Below are 17904 nucleotides of genomic sequence, written 5' to 3'. Positions count from 1 at the left end.
GCAATGCATTAAAAAACACCGGCCTTATCCTTTAAAAGCTTCAATTTGGGGGAATAAATTATTGGGTACAAGAGGTTTCAAATGGCAGGCCATAGTCATTAGTAGAAACAAAGAGTACTGACATTGTGCCATGTGGGGTTCTACGTACAACACCATTTCCAGTACTTTCTGTGATTTTTCTATGAAATGGTTCATTTATCATGTACTGCTGAGACATTTGTAAACCAAGGTTACTCTAAAACCTTTATTCTGTTTCTGTTTTCTTTGAGGAATGATGTATGATTGTTTGATTTTTTTTTTTTTTTTCTCACAGTCATTGCTTTGACAGCTGTCTGGGCCAAAGGGGATGATTTTCTGTGAGTGTTTGCGTCATCGCAGGTCAGAGCGACCTTGTATCAGCACATATTAATAAAAAACTATTCAAAATCGACAGAGTTCATGCTTCTGGGTTTCTCTGGGATCGTCTCGAGGGGGCTCAATTGTGGTGTGTGTGTGGTGTGTGTGTGTGTGTGTGTGTGTGTGTGTGCCGATGTACAGTAGGAGGCTACAGTGTAATTGCTCGTGTGCTTGGGCATGTGCCGGTGCGATAAAAGCGCAACAGCCCACGGAAATTATTGTTAATCCTTTTGTGGTGCCATATGCATATAAACTTCAATATACCTAGCTCGTCTTTCAAACTGGAAATGAAAAGAAGTCTTTAAGCGCTAATACATTGGTTATGATTTATTCATGGGCTGGCCTGCAGGTTACGACATAGGAGCATTGTGCTGCGTTAAAACCTCAGCTATGCACCATGGGAGGCGAGCGGGGGAACCGAAGCCAACCGGCCCGGCCCCCTTTCTGAGTCAGCTCCCTTTTGAACCACATGCTGTATGCATATGCAGATGTGACCCGGTGGATGGGATGATGATTCTGTCAAACTGTGGTGGATGTTCAAAGCGTACCACTAAACAAAGTAATCAAAGAGGTACATAAAAAAGCACGCTGTCAGTTTGGCAGTCAAAACCCAGGGCCCCTACAGTGTTGGTGTTTGGACAGTCGGAGGGTTACGCGTTGGGGAGGAGGAGAGAAGGGTCCCATGCTAATCTGGAGAGAGCAAAGGCTTTGTTTCATTACAGCAACCCTGAGTCAGTAACTCATCACTGAGACCGGCTAGAATGATGTTTTCAACCGTCTGATATGTATGTGTATGTATATGCAGACCTGTGGGCATGCTTGCTCAGTTGGATTCAGCATTACAAAGCATCAGTCAAGGTTAATTAATCATACGGTGTGGTGTGATCCCTGATGTAATCTTTTAATAACTGCAGTGTGAGTGCAGCTTACAGAGTCGTGAATACAACAATATCAGCTTGCAGTGGAGTCTGTTAAGCCACAGCAGCGGAGTAGCAGTACCTCTAGTGCACTCTGGAGTAAGAGTAAATGTTCTGATCGGCTATAGTGATCAATTATGAATTAGTTAGGGATATCCCACCTAAACGCTGCGGTTATTGCAACCCACCACCTTGCGTCCCGTTAAGCCTTCTTGTCACCGATACGGTGTCATCAGTGTTCAGCTCCCATGGAGTTGTTTCCTTGATTGCTCATAATCCCCATCACTGCGGAGTGTGATCACTAACTAATTATCTGTTAGCTAATCATTATGTGCATCAGAGCATCTTCATCTGTAATTATATGGCCTTCCTGTGACTTGGTCTCTCCCATGTCCCTGGAACCGTACATATATGATGATGACACCCCCCCCACACATCCACCCGTCTGCCCGGTCCCTCCCAGCCCAACCCCTGCCTCTCTCATGTCCCTGCCATGAAACTCCCTGAGAGGGGAGGCTCTCAGGCCGCGACCATTCAGTCACCCCACTTTGCACCACAGCTACAATAACTTCAGCGCTCTCACACACCGACTCACCAAACATGATCAACAAAGCCTCTAACCTCTGACCCACTCGTTTCCTGGCACTCAGTCCATCTGAAAGAGGTAAAAAAGAGCTTGCCCAAGGTCATTGCGCATTTAGGGAGGCCTTAAATAGAATGGGCCCTTCACAACCCAGGATATACAACAACTCTTTGCAGATCTCGAGCTGAATAGAGCTCTATTAAATTCAGGCTGCACCAAGGTGTGAGTATGTATGTGTGGGCAACTGTGACTGCTGCCATAGTACAAGTCATGGGGCCAAAAAAACATCTTTTAAATCATTTATTTGCCATTTCCAAGACCAAATGTTATCATAACAAAATGCGGTGACCAAGTCAAACAGACAGGGACTGGGTGTGATAGCAGTATTGGACAATGGTCAGCCAGCAGTACCATACAGAGGCCTGATTTAAGTTAAGGATGGAAATAAAACAGTTCAAACTGAAAGCAACCCTGGTTGTGCTTACATCATTAGCCCCACCCAGAAAATAAAATAGGATATATAATAAATGTTTCTAATTTTAGAAATGCTGCAACAAAAAACTTGCATAAGATCCCCACCTAATGCCATTGTGTGTCCAAGACTCAAGAAAAGCAATACATTTGTTTGATCAGTGTAATTCTGTTGCTCAATTACTTTGGCGATGCAAGACTCTTGGATATTTACTGCCCCCTTGTGGTTGAGGGTGACATTCCAGGTGCAGTGTTGCCACACCTTCTGTGTATTAGTGACATAAATAAAAATTACCAAGCGCTGTAATCCAGTGTGGTGGTGTATACATTATTTATTTACACAATTCAGACATCATAAAATGCATTTGATGTATTTCTATGCATACATCTTTATTACAAATGCAGTATATTTGATTTATATTTGAGTAAATAAAGCAATCAAGCAATGCAATTGATTACACAAATAATAATAAAAAAAAGGCACAGTCAAAATTAGATCATAATGTTCTCTACTGAAATGCATACGTGATTAACACAGAATAATATTTGACTTTAACAACCTAGGTAGGTGTTTTCATTCACATGACAAGAATAATCATGGCGCTAGGTTATGCAGCGAAAACGGATTTACGATATTCGTGGCAAAAAAAATGCACTCAGCAAAGACAGAGTAAGACTGATCTCAAATGTAACTCCTTCAGCTCTGCCACTGTACTGAGAAAATACAAAGCAGGACTTCATAGAGTAAGAAAATTACATATTTTACATAAAAATAAATCTAAAAAGAGATCATTATATGTGTGTAGTTATATGTTACCTTGTGAAAACTATACATTTATTATCAATATTAGACCACTGTATATTGTAGTGGCTTTATATCTGTAGCTAATTATTTTACAGCCAAATGTCCAATTACAAAAATGTTTACTTTCTTAATAAGAGGTTACCTATCTTGATTACAACAGTCTAAATCAAAGCAATCTAACATAAAAACAATTTTGATACCTAAAAGTAAATAATGATCTAGATAATAAAAATCTTGGTGTTTTTTTTTCTTATAAAGGAACAAAAATAATGATACATTGCAACAAAAGCAAAGGTCAGCTATAACCTGATAAAACATTTGATTGGTTTAGTGAAGGTCTGTGCTCAGAGAGGGGACCTGGGTGGGGCATGATGTCACATTGATTTCAGGGCATGTTGTCATAAATATCCAAATTGTTTTTTGGTTAGAAATAGCCTGACATTCATTATTTTCTGAATAAATATGATTTTGGTACTTGAACCAACAAACCTTTGGCTTGTGAAGCAAGTGGCCTCACTGTTGGTCCAGCCTCACATACAGAGGGAAGACTGCATAGGCAGATTACTGTTATTACTGTTTTCTACTGTGACTAAGAAGCCATTTTACATAATAAAACATCAAATTAAATGTGTATATATTACATGTACATAATATGTCATACTGCTAGTAATTGTATCAGAATGTATGTTTGTCTGTGCATCCCAGGATCCCAGGGACGGGTTATTTTACCTGGTGTGTGTGGTGGGTGGGAAGTGGACCTGAGTGCAGGAACACAGCACACTTTCTATGTGACAACATGCCCCATCATGTGTGACAACACGCCCTGATGTGGGGTAAGTTGTCACAAGTTGTCAAGTGATATTCCATCAGTTATAACTTTTGTTTCCAGCAAAATATTGTAATGTAAAAATGGCATTTTTTAGACAAGACCTTAGTCTAGCTAGAAAAATATATATTGTATCTCAGTAGTAAGGCACTGCTGAGAAATACACCAATGAGTAAAAAGTGTGACAACATACCCTCGTCTCCCCTACATACATATATATATATATATATATGTATATATATATATATATATATAAATTATATATTGATCCATAAAATATGACATTGTTATGTCATATCAATATCATAAGGCTAGCATTAAGTCCTCCCACAGCTGAGAGTGTTTGTTGCTTTGTGATGGTAAGCGGTGTTTTTTCTGACACGGTTTTGGTCCACCCATCCCTCGGGTCAAGCCAAGCACTCAACAAAAATATTCTTAGGAATTACCTTCATCCTGTGATTTATTTCTGATGGGAGCATCGTCTTCCAGAATAAGAACACTAATTTCCACAGGTGCAGTCGTTCAGTGACCAGGCCTGGTTGCTTATACAACAACATGCTCAATAACCAAAGGTGTCTCAACTGATAATGTAAAAACTGACAGATAATATAATAACTTGTCAAAATGTAATAACATGTTCCTCTAAATGAGTAAAAAATGTACTAAAACCTGTTAAAGTAACAAATGACCAGGTAATGTATTAACAACACATTATTACATTACCCTGCAAATATTACTTCATATTTTTTACTGATGATGTAATAGTAATATTGTCTAATAATGTAATATTATTAGGCAATTTATTACATTATCAGTTGGTACAAATGGCTTGAAAAGAATAATTTCCCTATGAGGATCCATAAAAGTATGTCTGTGGTGGAAAATGGCACCACAGACAACGATCCTTAATCGCCCACAAACACTCACTGGGCTCATATTTGGGGATTTTGATTTTGTGCTTTTCTAACATCGGCATTTAGATGTTCTCATCTTGGAAGACACCATGCCTGAAAGAAATGCATCATGGGATGAAGACGATTGCTCAGAATGTCTGTGTTGGTCATTAACAGCGCTGGACTTGATGCCTAAGGGGTTGCCAGTAACTGCACCTCATACCAGAACAGAGCTGACTGTGAGACGCCTTGATGTTGCCATAACCTGTTGTCAAGGCTTTGTATTTATATAATATATCATTAATTATTATTATTATTATTATTATTATTATTATGCTATATGTGATGTAAACACACGTCACATCACGGTTCATCTTTTAGGATGTTGACTCCACGTCACTCGATCCTTTGTCCTGTGGCAAAACACAAAATTAGCAGAATGAAAAAAAAAAAAAAAAAGAAGAAGCATCTCAAGGGAAAAATCAAGCATAGCGTTTCACAGGGAGATTTCTACTTACTAGTGCAATAGAGCACCTGTTGACCGGGTCTCTGTCTGGGTCTGGGTCGAGGCCACGCTTGTTCACCAAAGCTATGGGCTCGCCTGTCATGTTCAAGTCCTGGATGTGAGCTCTAGAGAGAGAGAGAGAGAGAGAGAGAACGACAACAACATTAGAGGACATGATGACCTTTACTCAGTAACAGTAAGGCAGCAGCGATGGACAGCAGGGACCGTCACGTTCTCACCGCTTGTCAGACAGCAGCGGTTCTCCTTCCTCCTCCTGTTCTTTAAGACTCTGACCATCAGGAGTCCGGTCACCAGGAATGCCTCCGTTCCTGGAGAAGAAGAAATAACATTCATCAGTACACTCACTGACATAAAGGAGGATAACTGGGGATTTCAGCTCATTTCACAAGATCAATCAAAAGCCATCTGATCGACTAACCAACTAGTCTAAAAACAGAAAGTCTGGATAACCTGACTTTTTCTTTTTTTACAATATCATTTAATATTGCTTTTATTTTCTCAATTATGTAAATTTTATTCTTTGTTCCGGCTTCTCGTCACATTTTGTTCAAATTTTTGTTCAACCCTTCTATTGTCAACTAGAACATTTGATGAATCATCCCATAACTACATGACATGATTGACATGTTGACACATTGTCGACATGCTGTTTTGTTTGCTTGTCTTGTCTCTATCTTTTGTTTGTTTTGAGGTGGGATGTTTTTACAAGCCCCATGTTATTTTTACCTCACCTGCACATTCGTAATTTGCATCTCTTCTTTCTATTTTTTAGCGTATTTTATCACTTTGGGGGGGGGGGGGGGTGTTCCTCCCTATTTCACCTCTATGTTTTATCACTGTGCAAATAAACTAAACATAGAGGCTAACATAACCTATGGGTTGCAGTAGAAAATGATTTCATTAAGCACAATTAATAATAAATGCTTTCGACTCGACTGCTAATAAGATGTGATTAACCTCTAGGGAGCGGGCGAGTGGAAACGTAAACATGTAATCGTTTTAAACAGGACGCACTCTGACCTGCACCCAGGAGGAGGTCCTCCACCTCCCAAACAACGCTCATGACTGAAGTATCTGTGTTACAAAACGGTATTCCTCCACAAAAACTATACGACTATAATTATAGATTTTTTTTAATGTAACTGAAATCCAACAGCCAACAATAATCAAAGAAGAGATTGGAATACTGATTGAGGTTTAAGATTTACTTGATGTTGACGTCCTTTCCTTTGTTGCCGTTCGGTCCTCCTGGGTCGTCCCTCAAGTTCCTGAAGCAGACATGGTCAGTAGATGTTAAATAATAGTGTTGATTAAATAAAACAAAAGTATGACATGATAACAAACATATCGATAGTCCATATCCAATACCAAAGGCTCACCTGTTCATGACCCGATGATTCGAGGCTGTGTTTCCATCCGGGACACTTAGGGTGCCACAATCCAAATCCACAGGCTCTCTGCTGCAGTGGAAACAAATACAATCTTATAAGATATGGTGCAAAATCTCTTCAAAAACATCTTGTTTACTATCTGCCCAATTAAAGGGAGACTTCACCTACATTTCAAAAGAAGAATAGGCCAGATGCATACACACGCACACACACACACACACACGCAGTAGCAAAAGGATAAAGGTCTCATTCTCACTCATTAGACAGCTGAGTTCCCCCGTTGCTCAAGTTGCGGTCCAGACGGAGGGCTTCAGGAGTCTTGCCGTCAGTCCCAGGATCGATACTGTGGAGACAAAGACAGCCATTAACAGATTACAGTCTAGACTTCCTATTTTTATTAAAAAAGCAGTTTGATGGTTTCGACAAAGAGGCTAACGTGGGGTCAAGGTGCGGTCGGAGGGTTCACGCAGACTGTAATGACAAAGGAGATAACAGAAGTGTAATTGCCATAGCAGCCAGAGGATGTATTTAACTGAGCTGATCTCTGAATGTAAGAGCACCTAATTCTGTCTCTGTTGAATGAAGAGGAGTCCGGGCTCAGGCCGGGCTGCTGGTTATCCAAATTGTCCCGTATGCCTTCCTGGACTTCCTGGATTTCCTGGACTTCACTCTCTTCGAGGCGTCTAAAAGGAACATTCAAACCTGAATTCAAAACACTGCGAAAAATGTCCATCTTAAAAGGCCTAGTATGCAGGATTTTACTTTTAAAAATATTTTTAAATGACCACACTCTATCACCATTTCGCTGGACTGGCGATCTATAAAAATACCCACGACTTCTGCCTCCTCTGCCTGTTTGTTGTGCTCAGGACGTTTCTGGGCAGTAACAGTAAGGAGGAGGCGTGAACTGGTATAAATATGGGAATGGAACAGCATCGTACCTTTGCCACTTCATCTTATGTTGCCATGCAGAACACTATAAAATAATCTTTGCGGTTAATAACTCCAGCCATGTGATTGTGTATGTCAACAATTTGAATAAAAAATACTGTAAGAGTGAAGATTAAAATCACATTTGTAGACATATTCAAAATTTTAGGCTGTTTTACACCTTTAATTCACAAAGATTTATGGGGATCAAGAAGCTGGCTGGAGTCTGCACCTGAGCAAACTCCACTCCACAAAAATAAAATGGACGACATTCAAAACAGTAAGGCTGGGTATTGGCAAGGACCTCACGATACATTGCAATACTCTACATAATTTACTGAAAATTTAAAACTAGAGCTGAAAATACAACTTGCTGTAGTCTAATATGTACAACACATTATATTGATAACTCAGCGGACAAATTGAGCCAAAACTATTTAATTCAAAGGGATTTGAGGGAAATTTAAGGACATTTTAAATCCGTTTAAAACATGAATATTTTTTTTTGAATGTATCGATACGAGGGGCTGGAAAATCGATACAGTATCGTGGAAAAAAATATTGCAATACTCAGCTGTATCGATTTTTTTGCACAGCCCTACCAAACAGGGGTGTTAACACATCCCGGTGTTGCAGGGAATTCTCAGGACTTTTTCACTTTTTTTCACTTGTTTTAAGGTTAATACGATTTTAAGACTCAATACTAGACTAAATGACTTGTTAAGATGGAGATTTTTTTACACTGAAGAATATTCGTAGGTCAAATTGCAACTTGATGACAGAAGTGTCTGTGCTCAAATGAACAGGGCAAAGCTGAACAGTGTGTTAGAAGTATCACTGACCTAATTGGTCCTGCCTCTCCCCTCTCTGCCTTGGAAATCCCCTCTCTGAGACAGGAAGAGAACATCGAGGAAATGACTTTGCTGCTCGCTTTCATGAGCAGCAAACAAAAGAGCATTTCTTAATCCAAGCTGCATAGTCACTCCATTAAATTCAGTGTGTAGAGGAACTTTTATAGCAGGAGACATTAACAGTTCATTGATATTACTAATAGGAATGAAAGCAAGAACTCACGTTGGATTGGTTGTCTGAGAAATGCAGAAATGGCGATAAAGGATCCCAGCAATACAGAGCACAACCCCAGCAACTCCAGCAACTGTTAAACCAGGTGGACAATAGACAAAATGCATGTGTGTTATCATCAAATAGACATTTGAGTTCATATACAGTAAAATTATTCATCCTATTGCTAACAAAAATTATGTTTGGTACTGGGATAACCACACCATGTCACACAGAAGAAACATAACTTTATTTACTATATTATTATTAAACTCACTGATGATGATGCCCCATGGTGGTGTAGAAGCCACTGCCTCCTTGTCTGTTTAAGGTCAAGAGGTGAGATCGATCATTGTAGGTGAAACAAAGAGCTGCATGTGTAATGTAATGACCTGCTTGGTAAATCAGATATTTACAACATCGCACTGCCTTACCCGTAACTTCATATTCAAAGCAGTGCTCGCTTATTAAGTTTTGTTCCTGAAAAGCAAAAAACAAAACCCATATTATGACGGCCTTCCAAATTCAATGCTGACATGAAAGATTATAGGTATTTCTCATTTTATACAAAACACACTTTAATACTGTATATTAATATGTGATATGTGTTTTTGAAGGTAAAATCCAAATGAGCATTTATTAAAACAGAGGAGAACTCACATTGAGAACTATGCATTTTAGTCTCAGCTTTCTCAGGCAGTGTTTTGTGGTGATTGAATTGTTGTCCATTCTTACAACTTCATTTGTGTGTCTATATGGAAAAGGTCCATGAGCAATCAGAGTCTGTTGGAAAATGATAAAAAAAAAAAAAAGATTACTTAAAATAGTTGGAGAACATAAAGTGCCTTGTAGCTACTGTAGATGTTGAGGAAACTTCCGGGGACCTTTCCATCAAAATAGCTATCATATTTACCTCAAGGTGACTCTCTCTCTCTCTCTCTCTCCAACAAAGCCCCTACCAACATTATTTCTACCATAAACAACACTACCAACATTATTTCTACCATAAACAACACCTTAAACATCTTAAAGAGTAAATCCAAATACCTCATTATAATACACTTCGACCTCAGTGCCGTCAGGCCCCGACCAGAAGTACTGATAACCTTCTTCAATCTTGATAGCTTCACAGGAAGCATTCCTTTGTAAGCATTCTGCGTGAAAAGAGATTTGTTAATCTTTGTTTATTGTTTAGCATTTATCAACAAACTGTGTTAGGCTTCCTTAAAAGACTAAAACCCAACTGCCTCGGCAGTCGGCCTGGTATGGCGGCAGCTCAAGTAGAGAATAACTGCATAGAAGAAGAAATAGGAGAGAAATACATATTGACAATGTTTCAACACTTACCTTGTTCTTTGCTGGCACAGAACGGTATAGCCATGAAAGCAAATAAACAAGTTAAACGAGCCATTTGCAACAACAGGTTCATCTAACTGCGCACCAAGAATTGAAAAAAGGAAGTCAGGACCAGGAAGTCAAAGGAGGAGTTAGCTCAGGGTGGCAGGAAATAAAAATGGTGTGTGTTTTAACAATGTGTAATCAAGAGGGGAGTTAAATTACTTTCCAGAATGTCAGAATATTTGGATACCCCAAAAAGTTTAGCGGGTTTTGAAACCACTACCTGGTGGTTTAGGTTTTGACAAATATGCTGTATGTTTCCTTCTGTTATATATCATTCCAGTCTCAGTTGTTACTGATCCACCATGGTCAACAGTCAGATTAATGTGAGTGCTGAATAGCAACTAGTGTGTCCAGTCATCTCATCCATTCATATGACTGCTGTAGTTATCTGTTTTCTGTTTCTGGATGTCAGTTAAGTATTTTAGGGTCGCAGCACCCAAAGAGGTGAGCTAAATAAGCAGTAGAAGAAGAAGTAAATTGTCCAGTAAACTCGTAGTTTCACACCTCAGACACAAGGGGATGCCCTTGTCCTATGAGCCATTGAACAGGCAGTCCTGTATGTTGTGAAGAGGTACCAAATCACCATAGGTCCTCAAGGGAAGAGCTTGAAGTTCATTCTGGTTAAAATAAAAGTGGGAAAACAGGAAACAAAGCATCACTCATACACTACGGTTCCCATCATGCTCTCTGTCAAACAACACACAAACACAGACATGCGACAAGATAAGCACCTCTTGCAGTTTGGATTCTATCAGTGCTGTGCCTCTGTTATGTATTGTAAGCTAAAAAATAAACAGGTGCAAAGATGTATGACATATATAGTCACCGGGTGTATGTGCCTGTGCCACTGTGTGTGTGTGTGTGTGTGTGTGTGTGTGCAGACCACTCAGGTGGATGCATGTACATTGGATCAGGCTCGCACACGTGTGTTTGTACATATGTGTGTGCGTACATCCTCCTGTTGTCTTTGGGAGTTGGGCCGTGGAGAGAGGGTGGCAGTCCTCCCATCAGATTCTAACCACGAGAGAACAGGGGGAGAACAGAGGCCTTTGAGTACTCAAAGAGGCCTCTGTAATTTTCCCCCTCACACACACACACACACACACACACACACACTGCAGAGATAAAGCAGAAGCCGCTATGGTGCAGCACGCTTCATTTACACTGCATCTTCTTTGGTCCACCGAGAAAACACAGACCACAGCCTGTGTCACTCAATATGGGCCCCTCTCTATCTCTTCAACTCTGTCTAGTTCCCTTCCTCTGCCTCTCTCTCCCTCTCTCTCTCTCATGCCAATAGTCCATCAGCGTAGTTGAGGGAAAATGTACTTCCAAAGAATACTTCAAGTTTCCACCTTAAACACAATTATCCCAGAGGCTTAGAAGTGAAGATAGATGAAGTGACACTGATACAAGCAGACTCGCCTATTAGCCAATTTGATATGACTAACCAGTGTGACATTGCATCATTCTTAACTGCTTCATCACTCCTTGGCTAGACCACCAGCATTAGGGGGGAATAAATAAAGATGACAGCATCACAACAAGCGTGAATGAGAGAGTAGATGGACTTGGCAAGGCCTTGCAAGGGGGAAGCTGTTTGGAGGTGGACTCCATCCAATCATCTGATCCGTTTTCCATAGATATCAAGTGACAGTGGGAGGCCTGCATATCCTGCCCCCCTCCTCTCCAGATCCAAAGAGCCCCTCTGCTGAGGGACTGCATAAACAGAGGAGAGCAGCGATGACGCAGGACAGGCCCGAAAACACACACAGAGCTAGGAACATGTCCGTCCCAAGGCCCACGCTCACACAAACACTATGCGTCTAAGGTCTTCGGTCTGAACGCAGGGATAAATACCAAACAGGACTTTTAGGGTAAATAATTACAATCCCACTGCTCGTGTGTCCTCCCCCTGCCTCTATGAACCATCTCCCTGTTACTCTATATCCCGAAGTCTTTCCGCTCATAAGAGTGGCGTTGAGAGATAAACAGCTTTCTTCCCGTCTCACTGCCACCCCCTTCACATCCCTCTTTCTCTGTCCATCTGGATGGGTATAGTGGTGGGAGGATATGGAAGGTACAGAGTTTTACTTCTGGAGTTTGGAGGAATAATAGAAGAGGAAGGGTATTGTCCACTGTCCAAATTAGCGCTGTCCACTATTACTAAAGCAAGTTTAAAACAAAAACTGAGTGCAACCTTGGGGCGTGTGAGTTGAAGAGGCAAAGCAACACCCTGAGAATCCTGAGTAGTCCTGGAACAATAGTGCTGCCTCCTCAGTACCCTACTTGGCTTGCGTTAGCGCGGCTCCACTACGGTTTCAAAATACACTTGGTAGAAAGACGACCGCAACCAAAACAGGCCAGGACTGACTCCTTTTACGAAAACAGTGTCATGTTCACACCCTGATGCGGTATTAAGAGAGTGTGAGTATTTTACAATGACTTTCCATACAAAATACACACATTTTCCAGGCAGGCTGTTCAGGCAGAGAGCATAGGCCTTTAAATGGCACTGTCCCCGAACCCCATGCTAAGAAGTGTGTGAACCGTGGCTAAGAAAAGCTTTGTGTCAGTAGGAGTGTATTCAAGTAAAACAGTAATAAGCATAATCCCCCATTCTGATGGCGCAAGACGAAAGGAGAGGTGAGTTTAGAGGAAGGCCAGCCATGCTGGGACCATTACAGAGGCTTTGGCCTGTCAGTTGGTCTCAGCATGGGGCCTGCTGGTCCCCGCAGCACTGTCTGGATATCACACAGGGACATCTACACACTGCCAGCTCACTGGGAGCACACCAACACCTACACACACTAATCACATTCATCTGGATTTCACCCAGCTTGCCCATTAACCAGCGCTGTACCAGTATGTTCTGTTATACACTAACATTAACTACGCCACGTACAGTTACAGTACAGAACATGTCAAAATAATGAACAGCTAATAAAAGACAATTACCAAGTCTGAGAAAATGTTCTTCACGAGTGCTAGGAGTGGAGGTGGCATGGGAATATGTGAATATTTGAACCCACAGAGCCGCACACAATACCGCGTCCCCCTCCCCGCCCACACCCCACAGCCCCATATCATGGCCCCTTCCACAGCCGGCCAACTCTCCTCCTCATTTCCAAAACCACAGCTCCCCTCTGCACAACTTGGTTAGCCTGGGCACAGCAACCTGATCCTGCTGAGAAAGTCTTATAAAAGGAAGCAAATAAAACAACTCAATCAAGAACACCTCTCCTTCACACAGCTGAGTCAAAGATCAAAGATCTGAGCTGTCTAAGCCTCCAGGACCAGCCCCTGCCAGAGGGGCTATCAGTGTGTGCACAGAGTATAAAGGCGTGGTGAGGCTGCATCAAATAGGTTATTACATAGTAACAATCATGTCAAGGGCACGCATTGTACAGTATTGTGTACAGTACTTCTTATTCATATGGTGCTAAGGCACATGTTGCGCAATGGCAGAGAGCGACTTGGACAGGCTTTATTAATCTGTTTTCCAGCTCGATCTCTTGAGAGGGATCTCTGTCAGACAAACAAACCTCTCTGTTTGAGGCATGGCCTCAAGTTAAACTTGTTCAACTTCTCCCTCTCTCTGTATATTTCTCTCTCCTCCCTGCTCTCTGTTTTCTCTCTCACTCTCCCTTTCTCTCTCCACTTTTCTTCCCCTGTCATCTCTTAGGCCCTCTCTCTGGTCTTCGCTCTCTTTCTCCACCATTTTCCTCATGTCCCCCTGTGTTACCCTCTTCCTTTACTCTCTCTCCTTTTCTCTCCCCCCTGTGATTTGTTGCTGGCGTAGGTCTCAGTCTTTGGCTGGGTGAACCCAGGGCAAGCGTGTCTTGTTACAGCAGTCCTGGCCCTCTGATAAAGCACTGTATTGTGAGGGATAATCCTTCAGAAACAATCAGGATTTCACACCGTGCACCCTGTTATTTCTGCAGCCTCACACATAAATATACACACAACCTGCGCATGCACATACAGCACGCACACACGCACACACGCACACACGCACACATGCACACACACACACACACACACACACCACCAAGTGTTTTGACACAAACATCTACATGTACAAGCACTGGCATGCGCTGTACGCTGAGTGGACTCATGAGAAAGTATGCAAGAAACTCACAGCAAATTACCCATTTGGTTCATTTTGTCGCGGAGCTGCTCTCTGTGTACACCGCCTCCTGTCATTCACAGCAAATCCAAGGCTACCTCACCTGAAGCGATGAGTGACATGACAGGGGTTTTAGGGGACAGGGATTTGGGGACGGGGGGCTGCTGTAGGCCTGTAAAATGTCAGTTAAGTCAGCCTGTCTATCACTGTCATGTTTGGGTAAGGCAGCCCCTTCTGTAGCTGTTCACACTTGGCTGAGTCCTATTGTTAAATAAACAGAGCCTTGTGTTTCGTTGTGCTGCGGATCAGTGAGGCGATCAGGCGCTCACCTGGAAAACTGGAGAGAGGGGAAGGGAGAAAAGAGCAGGAGAGCAGGTGGGCCCACGCTGCTCACTGCAAAACATGCCCATTTTAAAGTCATTTAGTCTTAAAAACTTGGTTTCCTTAAAACAAATGAAAAAATCTGCCAATGTGGCGAGGCAATTTCACTTGTTTCAGTCTCACCAGTTTCGAGAGTTTCCTTGAAACAAGCGACTTGAGGCTGATGACTCAAATTCTTGAAACAAATTGCCTTGCATTGGAAACAACTGAAATCATCTAACCCCATTGGCAGATCTTTTTTTGTTTGTTTGTTTAAAGAAGAATTTGAAGACAAACTGACTTGTTGAGATGGGCATTTTTTGCACAGCTGCTGTGTGTCTGGACAGGTAGGCTCCTCTGGGTCCCGGCCCGGGAATGTCTCTCTGTCACTGCCATCATTCCTCATCTTCCAACAGGAGGCTTCCTTCATTGGGTTTCCCATTGCCGTCATCATCTGTCAACATGACCAAAGAGAAGGAGAAACATAATTACAGGAGAGAGGCAGCCATAACTCAACCCCCCCAGGTTAACGCTAATAACAGTGGTAACCAGCAAGCAGCCGTGACTCTGTCCCACCGCCATCATTCAACAATTACAACAAACGACCGTAAACACGTAAAAGCTGTTCTAGTCCACCTGTTGGACAATAGCTTCCAGGAAAAGATTTACCCTGTGAGACACTTAAAGAAAAATAAAACAAAAGAGGAAAAACATGCATGCAGCTACAGGCCCACTTCCTCTAGGCCGTCACACCCAGAGTTCAGATCCAGTAACAAGTGGGCTGTCTTCATCTTCACTCCTATTAAGGATAATATCTGCTACTTACTGCCCTCTATCTACCAATTACACAAGCTATGCTTGGCAAGTGATGTTAGTGGATCAGTATTACACACACAGATTACTCACTTCTTCACCTCATTCATAACGAGGAATTACAGGAATATTTCAGGTGTGTGTGTATGCACATCATTAAACTATGGGCACACATCACACATACAGTGCATGCACACACACACCGGAGCAGGGAGAAAGGCATGCACTGTATTTAACAGTTTCTTAGGCTTCGACAAGCACATTTCATTGTCCCTCTGATGTACAGCAGCGTTGGCTGTTATAAGTGTGACCTCAGCACCTCACGTTTTTTAATCCTCCTTGTTATTCCAGCTGGTTCCTGGGGAGGACTGTAATTAGGAGCACCGCTGCACTGATAGCACCATCCTCCTCATTGCAGACACGATGCACGCACACACACACACAAATGTACCTAAACACACAGTTATGTGCATGCCCGCACACATACAACACGCACATGCACATGCAAATACATACACTCACATACACACATACACAGACCTAAAAAGAGTCTTATATACACAGCTAATGTCAGCTATTTTCTTAAGACCCCTCTCTTGAGCGATCATCCCTTAAGTACTACAGAGAAAGCACCAAGGTCAGTTGTATGTATGTAAGCCAAGACAACTACAGAACCAACTATACAAGGTTTCCTCCATTAATGAAGCCTGCTAAAGTGATAAATGGGCTATTTTATACAACTCCTCTGTCTGTATGAACATGGGCTGAGTGTCATATCACCATTACATTACACTGTGAGTGTGTGTAGGAGAAGGGAGGCTTAGCTTGTTGACCCTGGGACCCAAGAGTGTCCTCCCTCCACTCTTCCCCTCTCCTCTCCGCTGCACTCGTCACTGACACCTCACCAGTCCTTACCATTGTTTTTATTCTCATGCTCTTGTTTTTGCATTCCAATCTGCCCTTAGCAGCCCACAAGTTATGGAACACACACGTGCACGCACACACACACACTAGACGTGTTGTCTCTCGACCTTCAGACCGCACAGTGTAAACAAAGCGGTTTGGTATCTCTATCAACACTGTGTCTTGTCTAGGTCCTGGCAGATAAGCTTGTTTTATTGAAGCATGTTTTGTCAAAGTCTAACATGCTTGTTATTATTCAGAATTCTTTACCTGTCAGTTTTATCCCTGAGGGTAGGGTGACTAATTAATGTGTTTACTATTTATTATTGTTTTATTTGATTTGATTTGTTTTGTGGTGTGTGCAAGTGATTGTGAAAGAGAAAGAGAAAGAGAGAAAGAGAAAGAGAGGGTCAGATTGGCCCCAAACACCTTGCCACAGCCAAAGGGAGGTGCAGGTAGCTAAGGGCAGCATACCCTGCAACATTCTGTTTGACACCAACACACTAAAATAAACACACCACGCGTTATGGCGCCAGGCCTTATCAGGTAACCTTTTCCATTGTATTGTAATCCCATAACACCTCATTACACTTGCATATACAACAGTATGACCTCCAGGTCGGTAAACAGGGGCTTATTGGGATGCTTTCTGTTCCATTTACTGTCCTCTACTAGGCTAGAAGAGATCCTTGGCAGGCCCCAAGAGACATTGTTGCTCTGCAACAAAATTAGAAACAGATTATTTACATAATTTGGCTGAAGGAAATATTAAGCTCTGAGCAGTTAGATAAAGGTTGCGATCGCTCTTTAAAAACCTTGGCAGCAAACCGTGGTGGAAGTTCCAGAGGGTTCTGGAGAATTGTGTGTATTATTTCTATAAATGGATTCTGGCAAGCTGTGATAGAGGCATTTCTGAGAATTAATTTTCCAGGAAAGCTATTTTATCGCCATCTCACGTACATGTTCGCACACTGAGTGTAACTCTAATGTGTGAACACAGTCAATTCATCAGCAATGTGTAGCCTCAACTGACCAGTACGGTGTGTGTGGCGCAGTACATAGCAGAGCCAGGATTCACTGAGTGATACTATCCTAAAGAGATAGCACAATGATACTGTCCTCATCAGATAGCATGAGCACAGGTGTGTGCGCTCCAAACTATGTGCTAGGCTGATAAATTGAGTATGCAGGTGATATGACGTGCGTTACATAATTGTGGAGATGCACAAACACACACGCACACACAGCAGGGATTCCACATTGCGCAGTTAGAGACTGTGGCCCTGCCATACACCTGTAGTTCCCTGCTGGCTCTCTGTGGGTGAGTTTTGGGGGTGTCCTCTCCTGCTTACTCAATGAGCTGGCCTGGCTTGGCACATCCTAATCCCCGAGGAGCAGTGAGAAGACAGGGGAGGCTAGGAGATTTATCTTGCAAAGAGCACACAAACTAATGCCTTTCACAGGCTTGTATCAGGACACAATGTGCCCGCTTGCAGTC

At 42.1% G+C, this 17904-nt stretch overlaps 1 protein-coding gene across 2 annotated transcripts; it reads right to left on the bottom strand.

The window, feature by feature from the left end:
* Positions 1-4740: 4740 nt before the first annotated feature.
* LOC144539539 (uncharacterized) lies at positions 4741-10239 on the bottom strand. Of its 2 annotated transcripts, none has more exons than XM_078284965.1 (14): positions 10148-10239; positions 9848-9954; positions 9461-9583; positions 9235-9280; positions 9078-9122; positions 8813-8894; positions 8577-8625; positions 7369-7478; positions 7065-7151; positions 6797-6877; positions 6626-6685; positions 5636-5725; positions 5410-5521; positions 4741-5304 (listed from the first exon to the last, which is right to left on the bottom strand). In XM_078284965.1, exons 1-14 carry the CDS (start codon positions 10227-10229, stop codon positions 5269-5271), a joined length of 1110 nt encoding a protein of 369 aa, XP_078141091.1. In that variant the 5' UTR covers positions 10230-10239; the 3' UTR covers positions 4741-5268. The 2 variants fall into 2 exon arrangements, with proteins under 2 accessions (XP_078141091.1, XP_078141090.1); XM_078284964.1 differs by having other exon boundaries at positions 7369-7491; positions 8581-8625.
* Positions 10240-17904: the final 7665 nt, after the last annotated feature.

The sequence above is a fragment of the Centroberyx gerrardi genome, chromosome 7, assembly GCF_048128805.1.
Source record: "Centroberyx gerrardi isolate f3 chromosome 7, fCenGer3.hap1.cur.20231027, whole genome shotgun sequence".
Classification (NCBI taxonomy): domain Eukaryota; kingdom Metazoa; phylum Chordata; class Actinopteri; order Beryciformes; family Berycidae; genus Centroberyx; species Centroberyx gerrardi.
The sequence above is the reverse complement of the archived record's forward strand: the minus strand, read 5'-3'. Positions and strand labels throughout refer to the sequence as shown.